The sequence below is a fragment of the Anneissia japonica genome, unplaced genomic scaffold, assembly GCF_011630105.1.
Source record: "Anneissia japonica isolate Jap-2015-1 unplaced genomic scaffold, ASM1163010v1 scaffold1826_len1998817_cov189, whole genome shotgun sequence".
Classification (NCBI taxonomy): domain Eukaryota; kingdom Metazoa; phylum Echinodermata; class Crinoidea; order Comatulida; family Comatulidae; genus Anneissia; species Anneissia japonica.
The window spans coordinates 1436331-1454412 of NW_022742159.1; the positions used below are offsets into that span (position 1 = coordinate 1436331).

At 35.0% G+C, this 18082-nt stretch overlaps 1 protein-coding gene across 1 annotated transcript; it reads left to right on the plus strand.

The window, feature by feature from the left end:
- Window positions 1-1114: 1114 nt before the first annotated feature.
- LOC117118992 (germ cell-less protein-like 1) lies at window positions 1115-16813 on the plus strand. The gene is made up of 16 exons (XM_033263756.1): window positions 1115-1447; window positions 1787-1910; window positions 2030-2126; window positions 3309-3406; window positions 3775-3821; window positions 4552-4617; window positions 5000-5068; window positions 6126-6210; window positions 6858-6945; window positions 10501-10632; window positions 10901-10970; window positions 11533-11614; window positions 13145-13206; window positions 14028-14111; window positions 15279-15366; window positions 16214-16813. The coding sequence occupies exons 1-16, from the start codon at window positions 1299-1301 to the stop codon at window positions 16370-16372; spliced, it is 1500 nt and encodes a 499-aa protein (XP_033119647.1). The 5' UTR covers window positions 1115-1298; the 3' UTR covers window positions 16373-16813.
- The last annotated feature ends 1269 nt before the right edge of the window (window positions 16814-18082 follow it).

Genomic DNA, 18082 nt, shown 5'->3' on the forward strand with positions numbered 1-18082 from the left:
ATATACTGTTGTGCTATGATTTCTTCTTTAAACTTATTTATGTTTAGCAAACAACCATACCTATTATATTGCCCAGACTAAGATATAACCAGGGATATAACCAAGGAGTTCCTACATTCACTACTGTTCCTTGGTTAGGCAAGAGAATCATCACCTTTTACATTTGTTATTTAAATTTTTGAAATAAAGACAGTATTGGAATTGGTTTTAATACAAGAGTGGTGTTAAATACATTGAATATAAAACAAACAATTAAAAACAGTAAGCCGCCGTCCCGGGATCTTTGTTTCTTTTTATGTTTAGAACTTACACCTGCCAAGGCTGAACAGTAGGCGAATGCTCGAACTTTATTACCTGCTTTAAAAATAGGCTCCCGGCGGCCTTGGTATTATGTTTACTAATCATCCACATGGGAATGGATCGGTTATCAGGAAATGTGTGATGGTGTTGTTTACTCTAGTGACTTTTTAGTGAACTTTTTAGGTGTTCTTGTCAATTCAGTATGGCATCATTATTTCGTATAGACCTGCTTTTCATTTATCTTTAGTTCATGACTCATCGCATCATTCCTCCTGTACAGAGTTAACTGCCAGACGATAACAGTGTGCCCCAGAGAGGGCATAGACACAAACAACACCAACAGTTAGTCCTGGACGCAATATTTTGGTCGCGAGTGTCCTGTAATCTTTCAAAGAAACATTGAACTATTAGAAACAACAATAAAACAATTATTTTTTTATAGCAATTCTAAGTTTGTTCTGTTTTAATATCGTTTAGTGGGAGGCAATAGAGGAAGGTCTAACATTTTCAATCTGTGATTTTTAATGGCACAAAAATTAAAACTTTAGTAGCTTATTAATGTTTAAGATTTAAGGCATAGGCTTGATAGTATGACAATGGAGGCCTACACAAATAAACGCCCCCTTTTGAATAAAGGGGCGTTTATATTTTACTCAAAATACTCCCTCACCCCCAAAAGGACGGTGAACAAAACTAATGGAAGCAACATATTCCAACACTATAGTTGGGTTACTCCACTCCAATTACATTGTTTTCTATAACCAGGTTGGATAAATCATAATTTCATGATCACACAACACAGTTTGACGGAAATGTGTTGTAGAGTTCCACATTTATACTGTACTAGTGAAATTAAGGGGCGTTTATTTAAATATACGTATCAGTGTATTGTATACAAAAAACAAACGTAAAACGCCTTCCTCAAAAACCGTTTAGAAACGCATGAAAAATAACGTCTGGTTCAAAAGCCTACTTTGAAAGTTTTCATAACAAAAAAAATGGGAAACTACGTTGGAACCGCTGCTGAAAGTGGTCCTGAAAGTGGTAGTAATACCACTGTTAGTAAGTCAGGTACACATAATTTAAGGAAACGATTAGGAGGTCAAGTCGATGATGATTTTGAAGAGGTATTACACACCCCTAAAAGGTAATTTAGAGACAAATCTTTCTAGGCCTAGGCCCTAGCTAGTTAGGCTTGCTTCTCTAAAATTCCGCTTGCTGACACACAGGAGAGGATGTCTTTGGACCGTCACCAAGTACAGTACCAGCACAAAGGGTGGTAATTTGACGTCATTCAAGGCCCCATAAGAGGCTTGGCCCTGCCGCCCCTGTAGCACTGTACTACTATTTATTTCAGCAGATTTGTTTTTACTAGTTACTAGTAAAATTATTCTCAATCAGGTTTAGCATAAGAAGTCTTTAACATTTTGTAAAACACTTTCTTTTTCAGATTTATTAATTGCATTTGTATTTTTTCCCAAAACAGGAAACAGTTGAAGTCCACTTCAAAGTATATTTTCACAACACTTTTTGTGAATGGTGAAAATTCAGACATAGCTATTAATGCCCTTGGTAAAACATGGAATTTGCACAAATTGTACTTATGTCAGGTACGATTTTTAAGCAACTCTTTTCTCTTATTATTTCTCTTAAAAAATTCAGCACAATTTCATCTAGTTTGAAGCACTTGCAAAGTGTAGGCCTAATTGAAAGGTTTTTTTTATTTCAGTCTCGATATTTTTCGTGTATGTTCAATGGGTCATGGAAAGAGTCAAAGTTGACAGAGGTCGACATGGATATACCAGATGCTAACATTGACATTGAAGGTACACAACATGTTTGTCATGTCGGTGCTTGAATTCTTCTCTTTTCTAATAGTTGTATGTAATCAAATTATTTGAGCCGCATTACAGTAAACATGGGTACAACAATCCGTCATTGGTAATTCTTGTCAATTGTCCCGCGCCACCCTCCCCCGAACCCGGTCCTAGCGGGGACTTAGCCTGGCATGTAATTTACAAAATGGTTACATGCATGTGAATGTCCTGGTCCCCACCTGGAAAAACAATTTGAAGGTCTAGCCCATTGGTCTAGCCTACAGCATGTCCGAATCGGAGAAACATGCGAGAGCTAGGCCAAGGAGATGTGCTTGCTTGATGGAATCACTAAGCATGGATATCACTAGGTAGATTTCCATAGTTTGGAAAAGTGTGTATTGATTGTTCATAAAAAAAGGAAACTGATTGATTGATAGAATTTATTCAGTATCAAAACAAATTAAATAAGAAAATTTTAGAAACAGATTTTCTTGTCTTGGCTCACTACTGGTTATTTTTTGACACAAACTTGGTCAAATACATGGTTCACAAATTTTCATGCAACACACTAACATCACCTCGGTCCCCGTTGTTTTGTGGTGGAGGTTCAAATTTTATTATGTAGTTTACACTCACCATGATTTATAAAAAATGTAACCATGATGGTAGGCCTAGAGTACCGGCAGGCGATTTTACCAAAAGACAGCAATTGCTGAAGCCTAGGCCTAGTGTAGGCTAATTGCTAGGTAGGACCAGACCATTTGACAGCACTGCATCCAAAACCCCGGTTGCTCTATTAAACATGTAAAAATTTGATGCCGGTTACATCTATGGGTGAATCTTAGGTACGTCCCAGGACAAAACTATGTGTACCCGACTCAGTCCTGGCCAGTGCCCACTATGGCCTGGGTCCACGGAGGCCAGGCCTACAATTGACAAATGCATTAGTCTCTGACAACCTTGTTGTGGTATCAAACAATGGGGAATGGGGGTCTAATTAGGCTGATCCCTGCTGGTGCTCCCAGGGTACTGCACTTCACCACCAGAAGGACCCCACTGGCTCTGAAAATTAATGTAATTGTAATAATGTAATAAAGTTTTTCGTGGGTTACATTAAATGAAATCAATTCTATATTTTGGCAGTGTTAAACATGTTTGATTTTATCTGCATTTACTGTATTATTTCCACAGCATTGGATGTATGCCTTGGATCTCTATACCAAGATGAAGTTGTGATTGACCCATCAAAAGTTGAATCTGTATTAGCTGCAGCTTCATTGTTACAACTAGTAAGATACTATCATCTCAATTTGCTTTCATTCTTGTTAGTCCCAAGCTAAGAATTTTCATGAAAGTTTAATAGTTTTACTTCTATTTAGCTGTGCAGATTTCTAACTTAGTTAAACCCATAACTCGCAGCAACATTGTGCTGAATTGCGTATGGGTGTGGTCTGTGAATCCCTAGCCGTTGTAAAAAGGTGCTTATAGTAGGAGTACATGCTGAAAGGAAATATAATTTATGGAAACTCCTTGTTTAGACTTGTCTTGGTAGTTAAAATGAATGTGATAAATGTTTGAGCTTGTATATATAAATTCAATTTCCCACAGTTTATTTTGAGTGTGAAATTATTCAAACAAATTATTCATCATTTACTAGGATGGATTGATCCAGCAGTGTGCAGACATTATGACTGATACTATATGGTAATTATTTAAGAATATTTTTCTTTATATTCTTTTACCAGATTTGATATAAGCACTATTGAGCTTACTCGCTGTTGGATACGAATGAAATTAAAAAATAAATTACTCTTTTCCACACCACATACCCAAGGTTAATACCAACGACAATAATATTAATATTATACTTTCCACTTCACATCTTAAGATTCAATCAATAAATATATTGCGCAACAAAATGCAGAGTCAGCTCAGACAGTACATTATAACAAAGATACTAGAAAACACAAGATAGAGTTCTCCACAGAAAAAAACTGTTCCATCGAAATGCATGGTGGGAATACAAACAATGGGGCGTTGCATACAGCTGGATCTAAAAACTTCTGCCACTGTTACATAACTGTGAATACATAACCTCCTTTTGCGGAGATTGAAATGGTTGCCATTATGCATAGGATACAAACAAATTGGCATAAATAAATAAAAACAATAAAATGACAGACACAAAAGCGCAGAATTGTATGACTGAACTCTGATTAGTGATAAAGTTTTCCTGCATTAGTGGAGAAAGAAGGGCACCATATGCGTCTTGATATACCTAGCAACAGAAGGGCGGCCTGTACGTACGGACCAAGTATAGAAAACTTGCATTATAAAAAGAGAATTTTTGCTATGCGAGTGCTCTATCTTGTATTTCTAGTATCTTTGATTATAACATTTTTGCTTAGCTAAATGATGGTAATTGTATTTTCAGCCTTTCTACAGTTTGTTCGTATCATACTTCATCTTCTACATATGGGATTCAACACACATTATTGAGGTAAGATTTTATCATATTTATTCAGCAGTTTTTCAACATATAAACCTGAATATAAGGAACATGATTTCAATTGATATAAAATACTGTACCTCTTTTTAATTATTATTTGTTAATTACTTAAAAGCCTGTTTAAAAATCAATGTATTTTCCAATTGCAGATACTAATTTATTGATATTGAATTTTAGCGTACATTTTTATCAATACCAACCTGTATAGTTAATGTTGTCTTTCCCAAATGACCTTTACATCATGTAATTTTAATGTTTTGAAATGCTCTAAAAAATTCTGTAATAGCAATATGTCCCTAAATATATGCAGGCCTTTAATATACATTTTAGAAATTGAATTATAAGTTAATTATTATCTTATTATATTTTGTAGTTGTTTTGAATGGCTAGAAAGAAACCTGATGATGACCACCACCAACATTTCATTATTAAAAGAGATAAGGTGCGTAGACTTGCACCAGGATGTGTCTAATATCCTGTTGGAAGCCTCGCTATTACTAAGCTGCTTTTTTATTCTCTGATAAGTGATTAATCATTAGAAAGCAAGAAAATGTATTAATTGAAGATTACAAGAACAGGCACAGTGTTCCATAACAGTAGTAGTAGTATGGCAATTAAATTTAATGTAACTTGTTGCACTATTTACAGTACTTGTAAATGTTTCCCTTTAAGCACTTATCCCCTATTTTCTATTACTTTTTAACAAGGTTGCATTTATATAGGTATTTAATTATATTATTTTTTTGTTGTGTTTTTCTACCATATTTATAGAGAGTGATCCTTCCAGCATATCCTAGAAGGTCGGCTGATATTCAGGGGCCCTCTTTAAATAAATGAAATAATGTGATGCTTTTATCAGGGAACTCTCTTTAGGAGGCTTAGCGAGTGGAGTTGATTTTATTTTTGAAAAAAAGTCCTTTTCACCATTGCATCAAATCATCTTGACATAAAACATGATAAACAGAATAACAGACAGAATATCACAGATGTAAAGGACAGGAACCACAGACTCAATGTCCAAACAAACAGAAAACACCCATAATTTAAATATTTAATTCCCCCTCCCCCCAAGTCTTTTAAGATTGTTTTAAAAGATGGAGAAAAACAAAAATTCTATTCATAGTTAAGTCTAGGAGTGCCATTATCATAAATTTTCTTACTCTGGCCATAACCATGATGGTTCTGAGGTGGTCTAGAACCTTCATCTGTAATTTCAAATTCTTAGATCTACCACTGTATATAATTATTGTGTTTATAGAGAAAACTGCAAAATATTGCTGAATAATTTTTATTTTTATTGTTTTATAAAATATGAATGCTTATGAACTTCACAGCAGAAGTGGTTATTTTGTGACAATTACTTGCCCAGGGACTAATACATTATTTGACCTTGATTTTAGCCTAGTGAATATTACTAAGGCCTTCATTATAGCTAAAAATTATTTAACAAAAAACCATGATTTTCCAGCACATTTAATCTCTTATCATTGTTATTTTAGTGTTGATCTAATGAAGTCTTTAATTAACTCTTCCAACCTCTTTGTTCTGCAAGTGGAGATGGATATTTATTCTTTAATTAAGAAGGTAATGTGACATCCCTTGAATAGATTCATCAGTCTCATAGAAAATATAGATTAAGATAATAATAAAAATTATTATTGTTATTTATTCAGGCAAATACAACATGACATAACAAATATACAATAACAAAGTAAAAAGTAGTTGTCAGGAATATAAGTAGGTATTGTCATCAAGTAGTGTATTCCTCAACTTCCAGTCTACCAAACACTGATTGGAACTAATACCTTATTACATAACTATAACTATAGATGGTAACAATTTTTAAACGATCATACAAGCAATGGAGTCCAATATCAGCCCTCATGCTACTAATAAGGCCAAAAAACAATTGTTGTGTGCCCAAGCAGAGTGACATTTTAGAAATTAGAGACTGTTGATAAGACAATTTATTTTTGTATACTTCAGGGCTAGGCCTACAGTAGTTTTATACAAATGCATTTGTGCATACAACGGCAAATGCCACGTTTTCTAGATATTGTGTCAGTCATCGTTTGGTCAACTCAAAGTTTGTTTGTTTTGTTTTTTTTGTATATTTTTTGGCCTTCTGTAATCTTTGAAGATTTATGACATTAATGTCTATAGTACTTCTTGTATTCTTCATTATTTCAATTGCTCATGCTTCTGCATTGATATTTTTGCTTTTTTATTAGTATGTTTATTTAAAGTCAATGCCACAGTGGACTGGAGACCCAAAGCAACTTGCAAAAGATGCAGATAGTTACTTTAGAAGCCTAAAAGGTAATACTGTATATTTAGAAATATCAATGCATGTTTTTCAGTTTGAAGATCTTATAATCTGTTAACAGAGAATGGTTTTGACATAATTTTTACCAATCCAACATAAAGTGGAGCCTCAATGTTACATATATGGAAAGTATCAAAATGTGTACGATTGTAGAGTTTGTAAAATTAGAGTCAAATTCGTAAACATCTTTGACAATTGGCAGACAAACTTTGAAAATGATACAATGTAATTTCCATGAATGTAGTGAGACAAATTCATATTAAACATATGTTAGACCTTCCTCCAGAGCCTGTGTAGAAATGTTTATATGTGAACCTGAATTGTAAGCTAATTAATAATAATTTATTTGGAAACTACACTTTTGAAACAGTGACACACATCACATGATAAAGGTGCATCCAAAAATAATACTTCAAACAGAATACAGTACACTAAAGAAAACAAAGTACAAATTGAGTAAACGTCACTCACGCATTTGACAAGCACCCCCCCCCCACATCCAACACCCACCCTCATCAAAATATTATATGAAATGATGCCTCAATAGAGCGAAATGACGGACAAATTGCCATGTCAACCCCTGAGTGGCCCTTATTCAATTAAAAGTAAATATATATATAATACAAGTAAACAAAACTTAAAACTAAAAATTCTAAATGTATTATGGGATATATGAAGGCAATTTATTTTGATCTCATTAACAATATTCAGCATGTAATTGAACTCATGAATATCAGAGGCGGATCCAGGATTTGAAAAATGGGGGTTCCAAATTTTTCCCGAAAATGAAAGGGGGGTGTGGCCCCGGGAAAATTTTGATTCCTAGATGGCTGGAAATGAGCTTTCCCAACTTCTGTCTTTTAATGACCTTTAATTTCTTAAGAATTCAAGGTTTTACCCCTCTTAAAAAACAGGTCAGGTGATTTTATCTCATTCTTGGGCCTATACCATAGAAGAAAATCAAAGATATAGTCAATACATTATTAGACCTATATTCCAAAAATATTGCAGTGGCAGACCTACAGGGGGTAAATAGGGTGGCTAGCCACCCCCCCTTTGGTGACTAAAAAAATGGTCACTCGTCTTGTATGTGTGCTTGTATACATGTATACTCCCGTAAAACATACACTTTCTATTTTAAGCTTAACTTCTTTTCAGATGTCATCCATGAGCGTCTAGACGTCTATTAATTCCAAAAAAAATATCAAATGGAAGCGGATGCCCCCTCCAAAAATCCATGATCAGGGGGGACAGGGAATACGTACCCAAATATGTTTAAGAGGGTGGGGGGCTGGTCCCCTCACTTTTTGTCCACTACCTGTCTCTTATACACATCTTACACTGGAAGATAATCCGCTAATCTTTCTTGACATTAAAAGTCCTTATTTGGACATAGCAATAAATCAATGACTAAAAACTGTCTCATAACATTGAACCAGTGTTTTAACCTAAAGCTGTGTCCGGATAATAACATTTTCTAGGACAAAAAAACTGGTGTATGATCTCATTAACAATATTCAGCATGTAATTGAACTCATGAATATCAGAGGCGGATCCAGGATTTGAAAAATGGGGGTTCCAAATTTTTTCCGAAAATGAAAGGGGGGTCTGGCCCCGGGAAAATTTTGATTCCTAGATGGCTGGAAATGAGCTTTCCCAACTTCTGTCTTTTAATGACCTTTAATTTCTTAAAAATCCAAGGTTTTGCCCCTCTTAAAAAATAGGTCAGGTGATTTTATCTCATTCTTGGGCCTATTCCATAGAAGAAAATCAAAGATATAGTCAATACATTATTAGGCCTATATTCCAAAAATATTGCAGTGGCAGACCTACAGGGGGTAAATAGGGTGGCTAGCCACCCCCCCTTTGGTGACTAAAAAAACGGTCACTCGTCTTGTATGTGTGCTTGTATACATGTATACTCCCGTAAAACATACACTTTCTATTTTAAGCTTAACTTCTTTTCAGATGTCATCCATGAGCGTCTAGACGTCTATTAATTCCAAAAAAAATATCAAATGGAAGCGGATGCCCCCTCCAAAAATCCATGATTAAGGGGGACAGGGAATACGTACCCAAATATGTTTAAGAGGGTGGGGGGCTGGTCCCCTCACTTTTTGTCCACTACAGTATGTAATAATTTCATAAGTCAAGAAAATGCCTGAAAATTGTTGAAATGAACTGCATTGAAGACTTGTTCAGCCAGTATTCTATCTCTGCCCACAAACATCTGAATTACTAATAATAGTAATAATAATAATAATGGTAATAATAATAATATATAATAATATAGGGCCTATAATAATAATAATTGTGATTAAATTATCATTAGTAGTAGTAGTAGCAGTAGCAGCAGTAGTAGCAGTTGCAGCAGCAGTAGTTGCCGCAGCAGCAGCAGTTGCAGTAGCAAAGAAGATTAGTTTTCAGCACAGTGAATGTAAATTAAAAATACATGAAAGACAATTGAGTTTAATTTTCAATGGAACACCACAGCGATTAATTAGATGATGATGAATTTTACCCTAGAAAACTGTCATTTCCGGCAATCTAGAGGTATTTCCCCAAATGTTCCCACCTCAGCCCTTAGGTGTGGACAAGGCTGTGAAGTAGGTAGGCCAAAAGTAAATACATCAAGTACAATGTTTTTAAGTTTTATTTTTTAAGTACATCACGTTAATTAGATTTGGTTGATGCAAATCACTGGTAAAACGTCATATGACCATATAAGGTGATGTGATGACAATCAATTTTACTATATAGAGTGTCATTTCCGATCATCTACAGCTAACTATTTCCTAAAATTTTCGAACCTCAGGCCCAACCATGGTGGGCCTGTGGTGGGTGTGGACTCACAAAATGTCCCCTTCACCTTTAGAAACAGATCTGCGCCTTTGCCAAAACCACACCTCCCCACACCCCCCGCTTGGTGCTTTGCAAATCACATTATCCACTCCCATTGCTAAGTCCTAGATCCGCCACTGTATTGAGTAGTTAATTGAATGCTAGTTGGGCTAAGCCTAGTTTGTCCGATTTGCCAACCTATGCCTAGGTAGGTGAGCTTACCTTTTGTAAGCCGGGACCCAGTAGTATTTTGTTAAGTTTCTTCAGAGAGGGGGTTCGTCCGAACCCCTTGAACCCCCCCTGGATCCGCCACTGAATATTAATGAGTTCTTGAAACTGACTACTAGTGAGTAAAAAAATAATTTTTGGCAAAAGGCACAGTATAAATTCCTGTATTATTAAAAGTTACCTGTGTTATTTAAAGTTGAGTTTCAGAGACAATGGCTTTATTTCCTTCCAGTTGCTTTTCGTACATTTGCTTTACCTTCAGCAGCTCTCAAGTGGTGGTTCATTATTATTATTATTATTATTATTATTATTGTTTTTTTTTTTGTTTTTTTATTATTATTATTATTATTTTAGCATTTCCCTGGGTGTCCCCTTTACATTAGTCAGATGTCTGACATATATTTGGCTCCCTTTCCGAATTTACTTGGCTTTCCATTTATCACTCTAGTAAAATCGTATTTCTTGTTTTCTGTTTTAAGAACCAGGTGAGTTTTTAAACTCAGAAACTGGAAAGATTTATGAAGATTTATTCAAAGGAGTTCGACTTCATCACATCATTAACGACTTGTCATCAACACGATTAATTGACAGGGACAAGATAATTCCACCAAGTAAGAATACTTCTTAATTTTTAACAATGTAGGTGAAGGGATATTTATACTGAAATCCTTAAAGAAAAGCAAGGCATGGCTAGGGAAAGGGAGAATGTATGTAAATTGGAAGATGACTACATTGATTGTGGAAATGGTAAAGTAAAGGTGTTGGGAAAGGGGTAGAAACAGAGAAAATGAGTATGGTAATGTGGAACTTGCTTTTGATGTGTTCTTGCATCTTTTTGTTTGTATGAGTTTTGATTGTTATTGGATTACTATTTTTTAGGTTGGATACTTCCTGTTTACAAGCAGCAATGGCAGAATATGTTGTGTGTTGAACAAGGACAGGATAAAGGGTATGACTTTTAAATTATAATTTTTTAAAATATTTTGAATACTTTTAAAGACATTCTGTCTTTGCTTCTAAAAACTGATAAAAATTTATAGTAATTACCAATTCATTTTAAGCTCAGCTTAATCACAGAATTAGTAACAGCAAAGATCTTATAAACACAAGATAGCGTTCTCCGCGATTTCCGTGTACAAATTCTGTATTAACAAAGTGTAGAGCGCCCTCTTGTAAAAGGGAAAACTTTGACCATAGCGTACACCGCGCGACTTTAAGTTTACGCGTAACAATTAGAAGCGTCCCATTTACAATTTGGCCTCTCATTAGAACAATTAAGGAACAATAACGTACTTGGTAACAAACTTTGGCACGAACACCCTACCTCAGATCCATGGCAACGACTTGGGTGCCCTCTCCATAAAGCGATTACTTTTCCGTGCCAAATCGACGCTTCTATTTGTTAAGCGTAAATCACAGAGAAGGCCATCTTGTGTTTATAAGATCTTTGGTAACAGCAAGTATTTGACCATATTATGAGAATTTTTTAAAATGTTATTATGAATCATCAGACCAAGTGAATCCGAATTAATGCCAGAACACTTCAAAAAGTATGCAATGCGATGTGGTAGAATTATATCCAAGGAAGGTGAGGTGAGTTGATTTCCAACCATCAGTTGATTACAAACCTGCTGTAGGCTATGATGTAGATATTCATTCCCTCACAGTACTTACTTTCACAGAATACAATAAAATTGTTTGTAAGTTTTTGTTCTTATAAGGTACTGAACAAATTTATGTTAATTGTAGCAGAGGCAAGCCAAACCAGTCACTCGTCACAAAAATCGATTTTTAGTTATTAATACAAGGTTAAACAGTAAAATGAGAGCTATAAAATGGTAAAAGAATCACTTAAATCCAACATTTCGTTAAGAAGTTGGATTTTGTTAACAAACAGATGTTTGATAAATCGGCCTATATTTGATAAATCGGCCTTTAAAGTTAACGATTTCAGGCATTTCTTAGGCAGAAACCATCACCAAATCGTTAAAACTTGTTGTTTTAACATTGAAAATGGGGAAAATAACAGCATAACTTGATGTATATAGATATATAAAGGTTAGTTTGGTGCAATAAAATAGATTTCCAAGAGTTTGACATTCCAGCTTGTTTTGTCATTATTTGCGACGAGTGACTGGTATGGCTTGTCTTCGCCACATGTACTCTTTCATCACAAATGAAGAGTCAAGTAGACCTGTAGTTTTACATGGTATTTAGTAATGGACTAGCGTTCTCAAAAAGGAAGGTTGAATGAGCGCCACAGGCATAAAAAAAACCAAAATAAAAAAAGGAATTAACTCTGAGACATGGCATGATGTAGAGCCTTCAGCAGAAGACAGGGACACTGCTCTAGTGGTAACAGAGACCCAGAGCAGGGGTGGATCCATAATTTTTTAAACCAGGGGGTACTAATTTCATGTACAGTGGGCCTAGTAGATGTAATACAATATAAAGTATGTATCCAATAATGGTATGATTCATATTTAGTATATACTGCTGGGAAATATTGTATTTGTACTGTATACCATTTTGTATTTTTTTTAAATATTAATGACAGCACTAACAAAACCTGGAAGGTCACATTTCCCCTGTGCTCTTCCTAAAGCTGCCCCTGTAAAAGGTCACAGAAGCTCTACTGTAGTATTGTAGGCATTTAAGGGGTTTATTTCATCGTTTAAAAACTATTTTTAAGAGACTGGTATATCTCTGATAGGTCATAAACTGGTATATTTTTTTAATTTGTTTTCAATCCCTTAAAAATTATATACCTATGTGTTTTACATGCTCATTCATTTCTAATGATGGTATTTACTAGAATATAGCTTACTATGATTTTGTAATGTAAAGATAGGAAATCAGCCTGCTTTCCATCTAAACAGTACTTGCTTGGATATCAAGAAAAAAGAAATGTAATGAAATAATCAGCATAATTAAGTACATCACATCCTTAAACCTAGGTTTATGTAACCATCTGCAGTTCTGGGTTTAGGGAAACATACACTATAATCTGTACTATACAAAAGATATGCTTGTAACATTGACTTGTACCAAAATGAGCAAAGTGACTTTATGGTAATAATCAGCTAGTATTGGTCACCTGATTATGTTTCTGTTCTTTTTCAGTACTGCTGGAGGTGGACTGGGTTTAACTATGGAGTTGATTTGTTGGTTACTTTTTGTAAAAGGTAATATTTCACTTTCATTTTGGAGAGGGAAAAAAAAAGGTTTTTCTAGAGTACTACATACATTAGAACCTCGTTTTTACGTACCCCAGTTATACGAACCCTCGGTTTTACGTACGCCCCGTATCGACGATGACGTCATCAAAAACCGTGAAAATATTCAAAACCATAGTCAATAGAAAACATGGACTATGTCAAAACAAACGGCCCTTTTCAGAGCAAACACAACCATAAGTAAAAAGACTATAACAATAAACAAACCATGCAACATATTTTCATTAAACAGCAACGTTGATTGAGTCTAATACCGGGTTGTTATAATCTAAAACCATGTGAACTGAACGAGATGAACAACTACAGATGGTGCTCAAAATAGCTGCTTTCCTTGGCTTCGTGTGGAAAACTCATCTGGTCGATTTTTCTACACGAAGCTGAGTAGGCATTTTGTACACGAACACTAATTGTTTGGCTCGCTCATGTTCTTTAGTTAAATAAAAGATATATAGTGATGAATTAATACACTAGACACATAGTTTTGTTTGAACACTTTATTATGACATCGTAAAGTGATGAATAAAAATACTAAACACATGGTTTTATTCGTAGGCCTAGAGGCTAGTTCTAGCCTAGGTAAGATCGTTTATTCATAACATACGTTTATTGAGCGTTACATACCTATTAGGTTAAATTTCAATTTTTACGAATCCCCCAATTTATGTACGCCCTCCGGTCCTGCACCGTACGTAAATTCGAGGTTCTACTGTATAGCAAAACTTGTTATAGTTTTTGTAATGACAATCTTGTTTATTTTCTTTCATTTGTAGGCAAGTCATATTTAAACGAAACACGAATACGCATCCTGTCAGCAACAGTGTCAGTTTACAGCCAAATAGAAAAGTTATGTTTCAGTAAGTGATCAGTAGTTTGTATTTAATAGGTTAAATAGTCATTTTCCTTAAGTTCTGTTGTCAAACACATATCCTGTTTTTCATCATCATCATCATATCATTATCATCTCCACCAGCATTTTTTTACCATATTTATAGATGGTGATATCATAAAAAGTAGTCTGATATTCAGAGGCCCTCTTAAACAAATGGAATAATGTGATGCTTTTATCAGTAGTGGAGCTGTTTTAATCACGTGATAAAGTCCTGTTGTCACAGGAATTGAACCCAGCACTCTGGGATTAGAAGGCAAACAGTTGGGGATTCAAGAAAATTCTACTCAAACTTTTAGTCTAAGTGTGCCATTTCGAGCCATCTAGAGGTGCCATAATCATACATTTTCTTATTTCAACCCCAACCATGGTGGGACTGAGGTAGTATAGACCTTTCTGGTCCCACTCTATTTCAAATTCCTGGATCCGCCACTGGCAAGCATCTTAACCATTAAGCTATTCAACTCCACTCCACCAGCATCATCATTATTGTCATCATCATTACCAGCCTTATTATCATCATCTTTGTTATTTATATAGGTATTATGTTAATCACTTACTTGTTATTCTCATCACCATTTACTTATTGACTTAACAATATTTCTAGAAGCACTTAGAGAATTGCTGACATGAGCAATATATCAATAAGTGTGTACGGTGTAAAGCTGAGCACACAATGGGTCGGTCGCATGACCATTGGTCAACAAAATTATCTTTGCTATCTAAGAGGGCTTGACAATGCAACACCATCTTCTGATTGTCAGTAGCCATCTGATTAAATAGTCAACTTCGACTAGAAATAGTCGCCATGTAGTTTGTCACTTTTAATTAAACTTAGAAATACCAGGATGGTGTCTGGTCAGGGATAGTTTGTACCTGTTATTATATTTTATTTTATTTATTGTTTGCTATTACACTTCTACTCAGAGCCAACACTTGCAAACCTTTTTCAATTTGTAAATCTTGTGTTTCCAAATGACATTAGAAGAATATTGAATACTTAAAAACAATCCATTTGTGCCTGTGGCTTAACACAACACAATACATATTTGAAAAACTTACATGCTGACCTAATGAAATACATTATATAGTGTTACAGGAAGTGATGCGTTTATCTATGTATGTATCTTTTCAGGGTTTCTGTGACATCCTACAATAGTCAAGGCCACAGTAAATACACTAAATCATCAGGATTACAATATCTTGATCTCAAAAAGGATGAGGTTGGTACATCCAATAGTGTTCTTCTTTTTAGCACAATAGGTCTTCCAAATGTGCAAATTTAAAGTTTTAGATTAAGGTACTAAAACTAGATTTTCCCAGGCTCGATTTAGTACTAGTCCATCATACAATGTCTAGTAAACACTACTCTGGGCTAGTAAACCTACTGTACCTCTGAGCTAGTAAACCTACCTTATTACTAGCCCAGTGGGCCAGTGATCAGTTATAAACTATTGCTTTAAGTATGCTTGGCCAAGAACATAATGTTACTGATGTACAATGTAGCCAATGATTGGTCTAGTAAAATATCCAATGGGCTAGTGAAATATACAGTAAACTAGCCCAGTGGGCTAGTCACCAAAGAAAGTTAAATCGAGCCCTGTTTTCTTGTCCCTTCATTTGAAACAAAATGTTTGGTGACATTTTTTTAATATAGTGATGCACTAAACTTTACAACTAATTAATCAAACAATGGTAGGAATATCACATGTCCTACAAACACACGTCCAACAAACGCGTGTGTATACATACATTTACGTTATTGTGTTTTTTTAATCTTAGCAACAATATCCAAAGGGCGGGGCTTAGCGGTTAGGTCATTTGAGGCAAGAACAGGTCATGTCGTCAGAGAGTATGGATAATTTTATCTAGAATATAGTCAATTTTCTTTGAAATCAAACCATTGGATGTCTCATGACCTACTGTATATATAAATTTTTCAGGTCGTGAGAAAATTTCCCATAATTCTGTATTTATAGATTATCATTGAATGCAAAATGTACCTTATATTGAATATCTGCTATTATTGTTTTAGAAGATTTTATTATTGTTTTTATTGATTATTTAAAGGAGGTAGTAGTGTTGGAAATGGACTCAGTAGCAGAATATCCAATACAGATTAGTGTTTACTACTTATGCTATTCATTACCAATGGACCTATTGCAACTTGATTCTGTGGAAAATATATCTGAACAAGCAATTGGAGAACAGTTGGAATGGAACACATGAGATAGCAGTGATAGCAGGTTTTATTGACTACAGAAGAATTCAGAAAATGACCAGAAATTAAGTTGCATGATAGAAAATTCATTTGGAAAATGAGGCTACAACTGATATTCTTTTACTGGTTGTAGAATGAGCATCAGTGACATTACTTCAGTAGCATTTGAAAAGTAAGGTCTGTTGAAAATGAAATACATCGAGATTTGTTATGTATTGCATCACCTTCATTTTGGAGTTGTAGAAAGGATTACAAATTTGGAATGGAGCCTATGATGTAAACATACCACTTTAAGCTCTGAGTCTGTAAGGAACAGTATGCATAGAAGTTGAATTTTTTTTTTTTATACTGAAAGATATGGAATGTAATTTATATTATTTTATATAAAAATAATAAAAGGTAAAGATAACTGTCTAATTATACCTGTATGTTATTGGACAGTTAAAAGTTCATTGAAATAGATGTGTCTGATTCATTTGGGCAATGTTATTTAATTTTTATTTATGATTGAACGAACAAAAAACACCTTAAACAGAAGGAAACTGAGACTGAGAGAGATGTGTTCATGTGTAGGGGTAGAATACAGTGTGTAGTGGGGTCGATGTAAATGTACCACTGTGTGTGAGGGGTGTCCATGTACATGCTGTATGTATATATAATCAGTATGTAGCACTGTGGTATACATAAATAATCAAATAATGGTGGAACAGCTGTTGAATAAACGACCAATATAAAGAATTATTATACAATAATATACTGAATATATACTGCAAACCTCGAATAAAAGCCCCCCCCCCTTCCCATTTTAGTTTGCAAAAGTAGCCTGGAAAAGGCTTCTTTTCAAGATAGCATTGGCATATTTTTTTCGAGACAGTACAGTACATACACTGTACATGAATTTCAAGGAAACAAAAAAAACATGTTTGGTTTTTACAGAAGCTTCGGCAGGGACGGAATTTTTTGAAGGTAAAAAAAAAGGGGAAAAAAGAGAAAGAAAAAAAAATTGAGTTTATTTTCGGGCGTCTACAACACGAACATTTTGCGGGGGCATTCCCCCGGACTCCCAAAGGCGCTATCGTCTCGATCGTGTGCCCCCCCCCCCCTTTAGATATCTCTGGATCCGCCCCTGGTTTAGGTGACCCATGATACAGCATAGAGAAAATTCTATATTTTTCTCTATGGATACAGAGTGATGTTACAGTGGCCCTATATATTGTTTTATAGTCGGCGATTTTATAGTTGGCGATTGTCGCCACTAACTAAAGAGACCAAAATGTGAATTATCGTAAATCGATGTATGTTGTCTCGTAAGTACGTAGCAAATTCTATCATTTATATCAGCAATTCAACATTTTTAGGGCTTTCCTTTATCACAACATGCACGCTTGAACAGACACTGACCTTGGAAAAAGACGTCATGTACGATGTTTCCGAACTCACAGCAGGACTTCGTGATCGATTGAAATTAAGTTGGCTGCAAGTGTCCTACATTCGATAGGCTACAGGCTACCAACTTACAGTAGTACAGTACTTTAGCAACCATCGGCAGTTTTTACGAAGTAGGTAGACACCACGATAGGCAGGTATTGAGTGCAAAAACCGCCTTGGCAATGGTAGAACCATGGACCTATAGAACCATGCATAAATCATGAGGCAGGCTTAAGCTTCCGATCAGTATTTGCAAACAATAACCAGAGATAAAGCTTTTAGTAACTGGC

Coding starts and splice junctions, on each gene's coding strand:
- LOC117118992 (XM_033263756.1), top strand. CDS start 1,299: ATGGGAAACTACGTTGGAACCGCTGCTGAAAGTGGTCCTGAAAGTGGT. Junction 1,448..1,786: donor GTATTACACACCCCTAAAAG/GTAATTTAGAGA, acceptor TTCCCAAAACAG/GAAACAGTTGAAGTCCACTT. Junction 10,633..10,900: donor GGACAAGATAATTCCACCAA/GTAAGAATACTT, acceptor ACTATTTTTTAG/GTTGGATACTTCCTGTTTAC.